This window comes from Centruroides vittatus, unplaced genomic scaffold (genome assembly GCF_030686945.1).
Source record: "Centruroides vittatus isolate TY-2023 unplaced genomic scaffold, ASM3068694v2 contig_487, whole genome shotgun sequence".
Taxonomy (NCBI): domain Eukaryota; kingdom Metazoa; phylum Arthropoda; class Arachnida; order Scorpiones; family Buthidae; genus Centruroides; species Centruroides vittatus.
Window position 1 is genome coordinate 221341 of NW_027122275.1, and position 16554 is coordinate 237894.

Consider the following 16554-nt stretch of genomic DNA (forward strand, 5'->3'; position numbering starts at 1 on the left):
TTAATTTCCAGCCCCATTGAATAGTTTAACTTTTATCATTTTATTACAATTGTAGTTGTCATTTTAATACTATATTCACAAAGTTTTGTAAGTTAGTGTATACTGTATCTTTAACTCCTGTTATTTCTCTATCTAAATAAAAATGTAAATGTTCGTTTGTTCGAAATCTTAAGTCTCGGAAAGTTCTTAACCAACTGCTTTGAAGTTTTGTTACAACATTGCATTCAAATACGCACATGTTTTTATATTATATAGATGTCGAAATTCCCCCCAACAGGGAGAGCGACAAAATTAAGGCTTACCATGAAGAACTGGTTTTCTATTATTCTATTTTAGATGCGATTTTTTGCATTTGCATTTTAATAGGTTACATCAACAGAATATATACTAAAAAGAGATTTTTCGAAACTCCCCCCGCAGGGAGTGTTATACATTTATAATAGATACATTTTGAGCCACAGCAATGTGTGGCCAGGTCTGCTAGTCTTGAATAAAAACGAAAATGCATTATAGACATTCACTTAATTTATATTTTTCCCCTGGAGGTTTGTCTCCTGAAGTGTAAATTAGTGACTATTTCATTAGCAATAAAAAAAAAGTAAATAATAAAACAAAGAATAGAATGAAATATCAATTATTTATGTTTTAAAAAACTTATGGAATGAAGTAGTGATGGATTATCTGTTTGCTATTAGTGACCAAAAGATAGCCAAATGTTAAATGCTGCAATAAATACAAGTTTAAGATTGCTGATAAATTTTTTGACCATTGCCTTTTTGTCTCAGGGAACTTCAAGGCCCCCAGAGTCCAGTTTTACAAACACTGGATTGTTAGTATATGAACCTTAAAAAAAAATTGTGAAAACTGTAATTACCACTAGCTTTTAAAAGTTACAATTCTTAGAAATAATTAATTGTTCTCTAACAAAAGATATATTTACCTGATTAGTTGCCAGACCATTCTGTACAACAATGCCATTAACCGAAGTCTGTACTTGTCCTGTACTTATCATATTTTGTACAGGTGTAGTGGTTGCCAATTCAATCACAGTTTTGACCACTTCAACTTTTTCCAATCTAGGTTCCGCCTTCTCTGATATAACAGTAGGTGCTACAGCCACTTCTCGAATTTTCTGTACATAAAAAACTTTTAGTTTAAAATTCAGATCATATTATTGTACAAGAATAATGATATAAATTTTGAAGTTTATTGATGACTACGCATTAAATGCTATCTACTTTTAAATACAAAGACAACACAAATCACAAAACTAATATAAAAAAATAAATAAATAAAAAAGTTGATAAACTTTTAGATTATTGTTTGAAGTCTGGCAATCTCGATGACAGTTACTCTCAACAATAATTAAAAATGGCACTCTTATAGTTTGAACCTTTTGTGATGCCTATCTGTAATCCAATTTCTGCATGCAAAATATATCAAAAAGTCATTTAATAGGATGAGACATGTCAAATTTATTAGCAAGACTACAAGTACTTTAATATCATTTATTAATTTACTCAAATATTGAAGATTCCCTACAACCAGAGCAAATACATAATTTATCATTTTGGCCAAATAATTTAATGGTATGACTTACCAAATTCTGGAGAAAATGAACATAAAAGCTCAAATAAATGTAAAAATTAAAACAAAAGGTTTTAATTAGTTTATACAAGAAAAATAAATTGTTTTAAAACCAATAAATACAAATATTTGGGTTATTACAATGTTTTTCTAGACTTCAACACCTTATTTTCAGATCCAACATAGAATGCTCAAATTATGACAAAACAAATTTGACAAGCATTTAAATACACCATTCCATTGGTACAGAAAAATTTATTTATCTTTATTATTTATAAATAGTTAATTATAAAGCAAATAATTACATTGAACTTAAAATCCTCCCAATCCAAGGTGTTAAGTCAAATCCTCATTTTTATTTAAAACTAGTTTAGAGCATATGGTAATGATCAATTCTTCTGCAATCTGAATAGGAAGTTTCTCTTTTTAAATATACCATGTGATTTCATTTTGTTTTGTTCCATTTTACTACTTCTGCCTTTCTGTTGCTATATGATTCCTCCATCTTTCTTACATCTATTTTACATTCTTTTAGCCTGTTTTTGAGAGTTGTACACATGCTTCCTATACTTCAGACTCAATTTTTGCTATTGTGTTAAATCAAGATTTTGTATACTCCACTTTTAGGATCTATGGTTCTCTCTCATTTTATTGAGATTAAATTAGTCATGGCAAAAATCGAATTCTCAAAAATGGTTAACCAGCTTCAACAAAACTTGTTTTAAAAAACAATCACCAAACTGGTTTCAAAACTTGTTTTAATTCAATGGAGTATTTTATCACCATATTTTATTGATATTAAAAAAAATAATAGCAAATATTAGCCAAGATTCATGAATATGTCTATCATTATTCATGCTGAAAACATCAATACTTCTTCAATGTTTACCAACATTGGAGTCAAGTACTTAACGGTTATCATTTGAAAACTGCTTTAAAATTAATTCATCATAGTTTTCACATTAATTTTAAATTTAAACATAAATAATGCTTGGCAATATTTTTAAAAAGTCAAGGATGCCACGTACAAATTTTAATATACTATCAGAGAAAATTTCAGTTTAACATTAGTTATGTGAAATGATTTTAAATCAAGTAAAAAAATGCTATGATACCAATTTCAATTCTTGTTCAAAGTTTGTTATAGATTTATCAATAACAAATTTTGTTGCCAGCACTAATTGAGATTATAGATTGTGTGGAACCTGACTCACTACATTTGCCCTGAAGTGCAGGCACAAAATTTTAGTAGTCAGTAACCTAGTCACTATCTTAAGGATATTAAAAAATTGACCATTGCAACATGTTCTAAATCAATTTCAAAAATCGGTAAAGTTAATGAAACTATCAGTCCCCTATCGGTACTCTTTCATACTAGGAATCTGCAGTTTGGAGCTCCTCTTCAGTCCCTTTAATTGTAATAAATTTTAAACTAATTTTATTCATCTGTATGAAGTAAAAATATATTCCTACTTACAGTTTCTTAAGAAGTTACTATGTTGAATGTGTTACTAAATAGAATTTTATAACATTCAAATTCTTTTTGTGCATTATACAGTCAAACCTGTTTTTATGCGGTGGATAGGGACCAGCATAAAAAAAATTGCACAAAACTTCACGAGTGGCTATAAAAAATAGTTTTCGCAACACAATTAAAAAAATATTTTTTTATGCGGTCAATAGGGACCGCATAAAAAAAGTCTTACATAGAAAATAACTCAAAACCGTACGAAATAGAATTTATTGACAACAGATGTCAGCACTTGACTGCATCGCCTCGTCTATTGTCTGTTTTACATATTTTTGTCCAGGTGGTGTTTTGTTGACTTAAAAAGTAAATTATTTCATTTTTCGCATATTCGTGCAATAATATTACTATAATAAGTTCATTTATGCTATAATAAGTTTATTTAGCTATAATAAGTCAATGTGAGACATGACGAATCGCACGAGACTAGTCGCCAACTATACCGCACAAATAAAAACCGCATAAAAACAGGTTTGACTGTAATTTTTATTAGAAATAAAGCTACTGAAAACCACAATGTATGAAAAGAATTTCAATGTTATAAAATACTGTGTGATGCCAAATAGAAACTTCTTAAACTGTAAACAGGAAACGTCAATTGTATATTGTATGTATTTTTTAATGACATTTTGTCGGTTTTTAAGTTGTTAACCATCTGTCTCTCTTTTTTTAATAATCCAACTAAAGGATTTTGCACTGACCCAAAATTATTTGTATGGTCAAAATTTGATGTACGTACATGTATTCATAAATTTAGATTATTTTTTTCTGTACCATATTAAAAACAAAAATTTGTTTGTTTGTAAGCTTAAAATAGATTCTTATTAATCATATATTATTAAAAATGCATTTCTAAATAAAATACAGAACTGGGAATGGTTATTTGTGGTTTAGCCTAGTGACAAGTAAATTCAACTTAAGTCGCCTCTCCTGGAACAAATTACTGACGTAAGGTGAAGTATACCTGTATTATTACTTAAAACAAGTCTAAATAGCCAACAGAATATGTTACCATAACAAAGGAAGGAAATAAATGCAAAAAGATAGCTAAAAAACTTCATGTTGCAGTGGAGCTATTGGTAGGTCCATGTGACTCGCACAATAATCATGCAGCATGGTGGTACAAATTTAGTACCACTGTAAAAAGTCATTTCTTTACTACTTTGCATTTAAATAACAAACTTATAACAAAATATTGCACAGAAGGAGATACACAAAAGTTACTTATCAACAAATGCTTCAATTAACACGTCAGAAACTAAAATCCTCAAAGGCTACAAACATAAAACATGCTATCAGATGAAAGCAGACATCAAGGAAATGCATATTGGTAAGCTAAATGCAGTTGCTGACAGCTAAAACAATTTACTTTCACTAGACAGAAGCATTTTGGATGTAATAAGAGTGATGGTGCAAATCTGAATAAATATGCTTTAAAAAACAACCTTTCTTGCAAGTAGAACAGAATATGAACCACATGCTTCCTACAACTATGTACCACCATGCTTGAGAGAGTTAAAATAAAATCTTACCTTAACTTCTGCTTTCTCAATTATTGGAGATAAATCAGTAGCATTAACAATACTGACATTATCTGGCACTTCATGCTTTTTACTTAAACTGTCTTTAGCATCAATGATGGCCCGTTCAATTAAGTGAGGAAACATTTGCTTATGATCTCCAACAAAAAAGGTGTCTGGCATGTAAGAAAGTTTTTCAGAATATTGGTTTGCCAAATTCAATGGAGAAGTCACTTTATCCGTAATAATATAGTCCATGAATGGAGCACCACTTGTACCAGGATATCCCAACCACATAACCTAAAATGAAAAATAAAATTATTATTAGTGAAGATGTAATAACAGCATACTATTTTTAACAGTTCAGAATTTTGATTTTTGCAAGTACAATTGGAAATAAAGTAACACCTCTTTATTAATAATTTGTAGATATTTTTCATTGTTATAGAAAGTGAATGGTATGAAACAAGAGTATTTTGGCTGTTCTTAGGACATTGGACAGCTGTTGCCATATTTCAAATTTTCTCAAAGTTTCATTCATCTGTTCTATTTTGTACTGAAGATTACTTTCACTTGTCAGCACCAAATATTTGTTTTAATACAAGAACAGACATTTATTGATTCCTGTGTGTGTCATATCAATCTTTCTATATTAAGTTAATATACTAGTAAACCACTTATCTCAGTTTGACTAGATAATTTTGTAACATTTGCTTGAATCAAGTACTCTAGTTATATTATTTTAAATTTATTTCAAGTCTAAGAAAGTTGTTGAACATATGAAGTAATCCATAAAAAAAATTAATTACAACAATGAACCTATTTTATAATTACAGTAGAACATCGATTATCCGAATACCGATCAACTGAAAGCATTCCAGTCAGCAAATTCAAATTTGCCCTAGTGCTGTGGTGCTACAATATTTGGCTATTCTATTATTATTGTTGTTGGTATGCATGTTTTAGCTGGCAGCACCAGCGCAACCATGAGAGGGTACTTAAGGACGCATCAGTATTTGAACAAGGTTATTTCCCCCATCATGAGTGGCGAGTTTTGCGTGATGTTTTACTGAGGATTGTGTGTTGTGCTGAATCAAAACGTTTTTGATACTAGATTAACTTCCGAAATTTAATTTTTTTTGTTTTTATATTTTCGTCAGTTATATCTGTTATATTTGCATCAGTTATGTTCTATACTGTATATGGAGAAACTGTATTTGTAACAAATTTTTAACTTAAGACTTACTTGTATTGGGGCAGGTCTAAGAGCAAAGATTTCATTACGAGCTCCTTTAGTATAGCCATTCATGTTTACCAGGATATGAATTCCATCTAAATATATACGGTCTGCTGCTTTTCCATTGCAAGGAACCTGAAAAATAAAAATATATTTTGGTTTATTGTAAGACAATATACTCTCTAGAGAGAGAAAGTCAAACTATTTTATTCTAAATATACAGTCAAGCTCAATGAAATCAGCTGTTAGTTAATACAAACTTTTCCTTGTAATTTTGAATCTCCAATATTAAATATCAGTGCCAAAATGTTTGGATATTAAGTATTATAAAGAAATATGTCAAATTTAATGAAGATTTGATAAGCAATCATACAAAAAGTAAATTATAAGATAAGGATAAAGTCAACCTTACTGCTCAAACTTGAAATGTCACAATCTTCCGAGGCAAAAATTTAAACCTTCCAACTAAAATTTTGTTTTGCTCCTCTGGTAAACCAGTCTGACTTCTTACTTTTTAAATGTTTAAGCCTCTGACTAATGCTATGTGACCAAATAAAAGGTACTGCTTTATCCTCCTTTGCTTTCATCAAGAAACCATATTACAAATCAGTCAGGTTATCAACTTGAAGTCTAATCGGCTGATTGACTATTCCTTTGTTCTTGTAGACCTCAAAACAATCAGGACCATATTCCGTTCTCACGCTCTAGATCCACAACTGTCCGATCCTGAAGTTGTACTGACCAAAATTCAGTTTAATCTAACTTTTGCCTTATTGAGAACAGAGAAGCTCATTGCAGTGTGTTTTGACCATAATGTCTTAGTCTGAACAAAAACAACAACAACAAAACAAAAAAGCTTTGTCATTGGAGACAGATGATGATATGGTCTTCCTCTTGTACTCTAAGATTTTTTGTTTGCACATTTTAAATTGTTTTTATTTTTTAAGCAAAAACCAAGCATTATCTGCATTTCAGTTATGTGAAAGATGCTATGCATATTTAGAAGTCAAATGCATAAACATGTATTACAAAGTATCATTATAATGAAGTCTAGTCAGTCTCCTTTAAAATTTATGTACAGGTTGGACTACAACTAATTAAATCAATCAGTTTTTAGTTTGTTTTTTAAAACAAAATTTTATGATGATCTCTATTCAATGCTTGTACTTTACAAATTATTAGTATTTTAAAAAAATCCACAACAATGTGTTATCTCATTTGTAATTCAAATGTTAACATCAAAAGCACACATTTTTATTTCTAGATTATACTATGTGACCTATTACTAACTACAGAAATGTACTTTAAATTCTTGAAACTGAACTCTGAATATTTCCTCAAGCAATTCTGATTTACTCACCTTACAATCTCTAAACAAACTTGGGATTCTATGTTTAAACTCATGTATTATATAATCTTTTCATTTCTAAAAAGACTATTCTTAGAATTACTAATGACTGTAGTAGTAGTAAAATCTTTCATAACTTGTCAAAGAAAATTAATCATCATCATCATCATGGTTTGTAGAAAAATTAAGCATAATACAAAATATTTAAAAAGGATCACATAACTACAAATTTTCAAATTATCTGGAAAATTTGCAAAATATTAGTACTGAATTAAAAACATGTTAATTACAGTAGAACATCAATTATCCAAACATCAATCAACCGAAAGCATTCCAGCTGGACTGTGTTGGAATGTGTTGTGCTGAATCGAACGTTTTTGATACTAGATCAACTTCTAAAGTATAATTTTTTTTGTTTTTATATTTTTCAATATATTTATTTTGTTTGTACAAAATAAAGAAATAATTTTTAATGATACAACAGCCACAATTATTATAATAAAAATTTTCATTAGGCTTAACAAACAAAAATTCAACGTGAAGTGACACGCAATGGAGAAAAATTTCAACAAGGTATATATTAATATACTATTATTTGGATACTAATATAATATATTAATAATGTATTTTTACGTACATAATCTGTTATCCGAAAAATCGATTTTCTGAACAACCCCAGTCCCAATTGATTCGGATAAATCAATGCTCTACTGTATTTTCTAATGGAAAACAGGCTATCATAATTAGCATAAACAAATATGGCAAATTTAGACTATTTGATATAGAAAATTACTTTAAAATAGAAAATAAACATTGTTACTAAGTTTATTTTCTCAACCTTTACTATAAAATATATTTATTGGGCTGTTTCTTACAAAATGTTTTTCACAAGTCTAAATAGTGACTAGTATGATGCAAGATCTTGAAAAACAATGCTCATAGTGCTTAGGTGTATTAAAACATTATTTAGTAAAAAATAGATGATAATACTTAAATAAATAATTGTGTTTTCTTTTATCTTAAAAAATATGTTTAGTAGTAGAGAACTGACAGCAATAATTTTGCTCCAATACAAATTGGGATACGACAAAAATCAAAATGGCACAATATACAGTAATACCTCGACTTACGCAAACCCGGAGTTATGCGATTTTTAAATCTCATCAATTTGTCTTTTGTTTGAGCACCACGCAACTCTTGATTATCCACTCCCCCACACTATTGTTCAGTTTACATGTTCGGACATGTCATGCGGAATCGACACACAGCTACAATTCATTTTGTGTTATTTATTTCCGTGTTTGTTATATCTACGGAGACTTGAGAGACTCTACTATGTCATCCAAACCAAGCAGAACCGATTCTTATGCATCAAACAAGAAAAAGAAAACTTTATCTTTGGAATGTAAAGTTAACATTATTAAAAACTTTGATACAAAAAGGGGTTACAAATTTTAGAAAATATAAACTCCAACACAGCACATTTCTTCTACAAAACGAGAAATAAAAAAATTATTAGCATGCTACAAGGAAATTTTGCAAGAGAAAAAAATCTTTGAGCCATACGACGAATTTGTTAGATTTTATGAAGCCTTCTACATAAAATCGTAAACCGAAGTCATTTTGAATAATATAATTTGTTATACGTATGTATTATCTAAGATTTTATTAAACATTTTTTTCTAAATTATTGTTTTCTTTAGTCCCTGGCCCCAATTAAAAATAATTTGTATGTATTTATATGCGAAATTATACCCCCGACTTACACGAATTCGACTTACGCAGTTATCGCTCAGTCCCACCTATCGCGTAAGTTCGGGGTATTACTGTATATGTCATTTTTGAGAAAGTACCAAAAACTAAAAACACTGTACAATGTTACTGATAAACATTTATACACATTAGTGAAATCAGACTCAACAAGAACTCTAAGACTTGAGTTTCTCTCTTCCATCCCACTATTTGACTTCAATTAGTAAAGTGAAGAAACAATTGGGTATGACACAAAGTAAATAAAATTCAAAGCATTTACAAGTGGAAATTGTTTTTTGTTGCTGTTAAGAAACAGAAAAGAACCATTTTTAAGTTGTGTTACATGAAATAAATACATACTTTACAATAATCAAAAACGATGTAGTCAGTCGCTCAAATTCAAGAGCACCACCTAAACACTATTTTCACAAATGACCAAAATGCCAGAAAGCTCAAGGTTACCAGCATGTCTGTTAAACTGATTATACAATAAAATTAATCAGCTCTAACAAGACTAGTTGTTATTTAAATGTCAAAGAAACATTCTACCTAGTACAATAAAATAGCAACAATGTAATTTCATCAACTTATAAAATCAGGAAGCATCTTTCCTTTAAAGCATAATATAACTAACACAATTAACTTATTGACATAATAATTATTATTATTATTAGTAGTAGTAGTTAGTGTGGGCTGCACTGACCATCTATCTATCCTGACCTTAAAAATAACACCATCTCAAATTTCACACAAAGCAGATGTTAATTGGTGTAAGTTCAGACAGTTTACAGCCAGTTTCTGATATTTAATGTGTTTATTTTTTGCTTTCTTGAATCAAGTTATAATAATTTAAAAAAAAAAAAAAAAAGCAATTCAGCATTCCACAAGTATTTTACATCCTTCAAAGACAAAATAAAAAAAAATTATAATCATAGTTTTTGATGTAATGCTGACAGTTCCTAGTTTTAAAATAAAAAATAGTTTGTATTTTTAATGCACTCTCTAGAGAGGAATGTATAACCTCACTTAAACTGGAATGCTCATTTTTACAATGTACAAATATTTAATTCATGGTCTCCCAGGATAGACAGACATGCTAGACAATCCACAAAAATACAGTACAAAGCAAAAACCATCCTGCATCCAAAAAGTCATGCTGGCATTTTTATTTGTTGAGCTTTTACAGTCAATACCATCAATAATTATCACAATTTCAATTTATTGATAAAATTTATCAAATCAAAAGTTAATTGACAAGACTGTCTTGTTTATAAAATTGCAGTGCAGTCCTGGCTTAACAGCTTAGAGGTATGAAGGAGTACATGTCAAGACTTGCAATTTGGCACAGAGTATTAGGTGTCCAAATCATGCATCATGCACAAATAAAAAAAAAATAAAAAAAAAAAGGTCTTGTAGGTACTCAGGGAACCGAGAACAATCAAAAATAAATAAATAAAATACAAAATGGCAACACTGTTTCCACAAACAGGAAAGAGTGAGATTTGTGCATGCATTGCTCATTGGAAAGTTCAAAGTGCAAATGTTTCAAAATCGAATTTTGACAAATGAGTCTTTGAAAAAACCCATTTACCCATCCAGTGTTATTCCCGACATATCTCGTTTCAGCATTGGAACGTTTTTGAAACTAGATGATGCTAGTTGTTATAATTTTATATTAAACTAACTTCTGAAATAACTTTTTTTCTTTTTACATTTATTAATATATACATTTTGTCTGTGCAAAATAAAAAAATAATTTCAGACGATACAATAGCCACGATTTTTTCCAAAAACGAAAAATTTTCGTTAGGCACCAACAAAAATTCAATCTGGGGCGACATGCAATGGAAAGAAATTTGGACATTGAATAGGTTAATTTCATCAAAAATGCATTGTGGATGACCTCATGGTCGTGGCCAGCAAAGTTTGAATGATTGCACTCAAAACCAGCAATACCAAAGAAAACTGGAGAATGAGAATGAGACCCACCATGAGCGTCGAAGTAGTGAGTCTCCAAGACAGTCTTGTAAAATGGCAAGGCCGTATTTGGGACTTGTTTTATATAAACTAGCTTTGGAGGAGAAAAAAAGAAACTTTGGAATATTATAAATACTGTTACTTTCAAATGTTTTTTTCCCCCTTGATATAAAATGCATACATTCTGTAGCAAATAAATATTTGATGTTTATGTGACTTTTGGAATAAAAGATTTATTCAATTAACTGAAAAAGTTACTCATTTAATGATATGTTCTACTACTAAATATTTTTCCAAATTATGAAATTGTTTTAACCTTTATTATTACATTACAAAATAATCAGTAAATGCAAGAATGCAAGATTAAGAAAAAATATCTTTTGAATACATTAATATTTGCAGTTAATAGAATATTCATCCATTCTTTTCTAGAAAAATGAGTTATAAACAGATTATCTTGTTAAATTAAAAAAAGTTATTACTATTTTGATTCTCTCTATGAATGGCAAAGTTAGTTATTGAGTACTTATTGCAATTTTAAATAAAAATGTGAAAGAAGCTTATCTGATTTCACAGAATCTCAATTTTGTAGTTTTTTAATAATAATAATCTTCTAACAAAGGTTTAAAATTTTACAATTACCTGAGATAAATCAACAAAATGCTCTGTTTCATTGGCAATTTTTGAACGGAATGTAGTTCCATCATCAGGACTTAATGCATAGCAGAAAATCTATATTGAAAAGAAATCAGCAAAAATTAACTTAATAGAAATTAACTTCTAAGAAAAAAAGGAACTTATTTTGGATTATTATAATTTTATATATTTATCTTTATTTGTAAAATTGAAACTTTAATTACTAAGAACATTATAACCATTTAACTTTGTGAATAGTAAAGACAAGTAGCATACAATGGGAGACAAACACAGATAATCTTGAGAGTACAGGTGAAAGTATACAAATATAAATAGTGCGAAAAATAAATAAAAATAGTCATTGAAGATCCTATATCTTGGAAAAAAGGTAATGTTAAATTGGCTCAGCCATACGTCAGTGGTTCCCAGCCTTCCTTGTTTTGCAAATGATCTCCAAATACAACATTTTTACTCCCTTGGCAGACTTATATAATTACAAAAAGTAATGTCATATATAGACAAAAGATACCAACCCACACAAGTCCAAATATATAAAAAAAAAATCTACATTTGATATTAAAAATTTGTACTGGCATTTATTACAATTTGAATAAATTTGTATCCAATTAAACAATTACCAATTTATTACAGCAAGTCTCTTGTGAAGAATTAAATATTTTTCCAAAAGGTATTTATTTCAAATTATTATCCACTGTACTTCATAAAGGTAGAGTAATTGTGTGTAACTAAAAAACATTAAAACTAAACAATTATAAAATTTTGTCATCTGAACTGCTTCTCTGAACAGTTTAGCAGCATTTAACTACATTTCAGAATATTTAGCAGAAACCCCCCATGTACTAAATAATGTAGTACAGTATGCAGAAATAATGAAAAACTATGTTTTAAGCTTCAAAAAATAAAATTTTTTTTATAAATTTCACATTTATCTTAATTCTTTGAGAAATTACATTTTTAATAGAACTGATAATTTCATTATTTATTGGTTGTCAATTTTACAGCTAAAAGATAAGAATGCAAAGTTTATATTACTACAATGTACTATATTAAATTATATAGTTAAACAGAACTTGTTTCAAAGCAGAACATTTCTGTTGAACTTCGTACTGTGACAAATCTATGTTCAATAAAAATATTTGACTTCTAAAAAGTTGGACTTATACAGTATTTATGATAAAGTTGTCAAATAAAGATTTATTAGCAAGGTTTAAATCTTAAATTATAATAAATTGAAAATGATTAAGTCAAAAATATCAATCTATATTAGATTTATCTATGAAAATTGAACACACTTACTTCTACTTTATCTCTATTATGCATTCCAGGCACACTTTGCATTAAATGAGAAGTTGGATGATTACCAAAATCTGAACTAACATAGCCTATTCTAAGCCGACCATTACTAGTAGCTAGGTCTTTAGGATGTTGATAAGGTGGTTTATGTAATACCTGAATCTGAAAAAAAAACATCGTTAATTAAGCAATCCTTTGCAATTAAAACATAACATATATTTCTAAAAACAAAATTTAGTACCTTTTCTAAGCACAAGTTTGCATGACGAGCAGCAATAGCTTTGCGAAAATCATGTGACAATGGATATAACATGCTATGGTGAGGATGAACAGATGGTAACCTATTTTTATCCAACTGATCAGCAACAATTGCTACCAATTTCTTCATTCTTAACTCATAATCAGTCCAGTCACAAACAATCTAGTAAACAACAATAATTAAATTAATGAAAAAAAAATATCAATATCTCATTTATGACTAAGCCATACCTGGAGGCAGTGGGCTAAATTACAATAGGCATCAGGAAAGTCAGGTTTCAATTTCAGAGCTGTGCGATATGACTGAATAGCTTCGGGAATGTTTCCAGAATCCTAGTTATTAAATTTCTTTAAGTAACAATGAAAAAAGCCTTTTTAAATGTTACAAGTAAATAAATTAAAATAACTTACTTTATGAATAGAGGCTAAATTGCTGTGTGCATCAGCAAATGCCGGATTAATTTGTATAGCTCGAGTATAACATTGTAGAGCACCTTGTATATCTCCCATTTCCTTTAATGTATTCCCCATATTAGAATAAGCATCAGCAAATGTTGGTGAAATCCTACAAATGAAATATGAACAACATTAAATAAATAAACTTATGATTTTCTTCTCTCAATACAATAAAATCATACCTAATTGCTTCCTTATAATGCATAAGAGCATCATTAAGTTTTCCTTGTTGCTGTAGAACACTTGCCAAATTTGAATGTGCAGCTGCAAATTCTGGAAATACCTATAAATAAATTTTGCAATTAGTATAAAGCTGAATTAATAAACTAATAAATATTTTCTTTAATTCTAAAATTTTAAAAATAATCCTCAGAACTTTTAAAATTAAAAAAATTAAATTCATTAGATTTTGACATTGAGTATCTTTTTCCTTAGAATATCCAATTGTCAACTACTAATCAAACAAAAATGTCATATATGCAATTTAAATTAATTTTAAATTTAAGTGTGTAAACAAAAATTATAAGAAAGATAAATCAGTACAAGAACTTGATAAACTATTTTGAACATTTTAAAACTTAAAAACCTATAATAAATACTCACATCTAAAGCTTTTAAGTATAAACGAGTAGCTTCTTCTATAAAACCTTGCTCTCTCTTGATATTAGCTAGATTATTTAAAGAATCTGCATGTGTTGGACAAAGACGCAGTGCAGTATTATAGCATTCCTCTGCTTCTACCACCAGGCCTTTTTCTTTAAGAGCATTTGCAAGATTACAATAAGCATCAGGAAAATTATGTTGCAATTCAATAGCTCTTCTGTAGGTGTCTATGGCTAAATCAATCAATCTAAAAATAAAATTTAAATTCATAAACTGAATACTGCTAATAATGAAAAATTTAACATGCATAATATGAAGTAGAAAATTGCTATGAAGAACTTATCACACAAGAACACTGATTAATAATTGTGAGATCTGGAATTCCATTAAACTCAGAACTTGTAAAAATTTTTCCCTAGTATAAACAACCTCGATAGAAAAAGGTTCTAGCCGAGAAAATATGCGTCCCTGGCCATATAATTGTCAACTATCCATTGTTCTCACTCTGTATACAGATCACCTTGCAACTTAAGTTTATAGTTAATGTCCAAATTCGTCATATATTTTTGTCTGAGGGGAGATATGACTTTCTCCTACCTCCCTTGGATCTCACATAATAAATTATTTTGTACAACTGTAAAAAATAACAGTTTTATTTCCTTTGTTTTGAAATATTTATTTAGTAGTGACTGCTGGAGTAACTATCATTTGTTTTATGAAATTGTACAATAAGGATTGAAGATGGCAAACAGCCCAAAATGCATTTCCACTGTACGAAATAAAGTCCACATTATTCATGAAGAAAAGTATTTCTGTGTGATAAGTACTACATAGCAATTTTGTGCTTACTTCAAAGAACAAGAGGCAATCAAGTATTAAACACAATATGATTTATTAATTTACCCTTGTTCATAATATACACAAGCAAGATTTCCATGAACCACAGCATTATTGGGACTTAAATTTAATGCTCTTAAGTAAGCAGCAACGGCTCTGAAATCATTAATAAAAATTAATTTTTTAAAATAAATATTCTTTAATAGTTATTTGTAAGAATTATTTAAATTACCTGTCAAATATTCTAGCTTCTTTTAAGACATTTCCTAAGTTTATATAGGCATCCAAAAAGTTAGGATCTAACGCAACAGCCTAAGAACAGAAGTAGTCATTAATAGTTTTATTTATAATAATTTATTTCACACAGTAACATTTATCTAAATGAAACTAGAAACCTGCATAAACAGAATAATACCTTAGAACTGAGTAATTATCTATCTTAAATTTTATTGTAAACCTGGTGACTGCAGAAATAAAAGAGCTTTGAATACAAAGAATACAACTTAACCTAGATAAAGCAGAAAATTAAAATTCCAATCAGAGAGAAAGAAACAAAAACAAATCATGTATATCACCCAGAGCATGAACTGTATTCCAAGAACAATTTCAAACCTTGTCAGAGAAATAATGATAACATGATAAGGGGGACACACAGACAGTGTGTTATAATTAACTACGGGCAAAATTGAATATAGAAAGAAAAGAACTTTCAAGAATTGCAAAGAGTTTGAAAAGTGAACTCAAGAACAAGCAACAAATACAATTCATAAAAACAATGAGAATGAGATAACAGTGGTGCTAATTTTGCTTGTATGAATTAATTGGTAATTAACTAGTACCAAGTATTCAAAAACAAATTGATTAACATATTGATAATTACAGAGAATTAAATGATTAATTATAGTATAATTATAATTTCCAAAAGTGGAGTGATACACTAGCTCTTGGTATTCAAATTGGCTTGTTTACTGTCATGTAAGTGCATAAAAATGGAATCTACAAAGTATTTGAATACCTAGCACAAGTTTTTGGGAGCAATGAGAACTTTTGCCATCAGAAAGTTCAATTCTTGTATTTAAATGCTCCCATCTTTAGTTGAAATCAGTTTGAATTACACATAATAAACCTAAATGTGTTCAAAATGGAAACCTGCAAAACCTGAAAAAATAATTTGAAACCATGCAATTCTGATTTATACTGACTTTATTGTACTTATCCTTACAAGTAATTTATAAATCATAATTTTTGCTTTGCATATGTAATTATTTTATATACAGGGTGATTCAAAGGTCTTAGCCAAACTTAGGTCAGGAATACAAAACCAAGCCATTTTCACCTAAGAACATATAGTAACTCTAGGTGGCATTTGTTACTATAAGTACAAGAAGAACCATACGGAAAAAAATACAAGTTAGGGTACAATATGTTTATTACCCACATAATATGTTTAAAGTCCAGAGGTGGTACTCAAAATTCTTTTCACCAGCAGAAATATATGCCT

The 16554-nt window shown here is 29.0% G+C and overlaps 1 protein-coding gene across 5 annotated transcripts in view; it reads right to left on the reverse strand.

Moving 5' to 3' along the window:
• The window catches only part of sxc (O-linked N-acetylglucosamine (GlcNAc) transferase sxc), a 60857-nt gene that overhangs the window by 5130 nt on the left and 39173 nt on the right, over positions 1-16554 (reverse strand). For all 5 annotated transcript variants that reach the window (XM_067273727.1, XM_067273730.1, XM_067273729.1 and 2 more), the window contains 12 exons: positions 15286-15365; positions 15120-15209; positions 14217-14463; positions 13796-13896; positions 13569-13722; positions 13389-13490; positions 13141-13320; positions 12903-13061; positions 11592-11681; positions 5882-6007; positions 4648-4935; positions 941-1132 (listed from right to left, as the gene is read on the reverse strand). In XM_067273727.1, the coding sequence (XP_067129828.1) occupies positions 941-1132; positions 4648-4935; positions 5882-6007; positions 11592-11681; positions 12903-13061; positions 13141-13320; positions 13389-13490; positions 13569-13722; positions 13796-13896; positions 14217-14463; positions 15120-15209; positions 15286-15365 (1809 nt within the window). The remainder of the gene's footprint in view (positions 1-940; positions 1133-4647; positions 4936-5881; positions 6008-11591; positions 11682-12902; positions 13062-13140; positions 13321-13388; positions 13491-13568; positions 13723-13795; positions 13897-14216; positions 14464-15119; positions 15210-15285; positions 15366-16554) is intronic.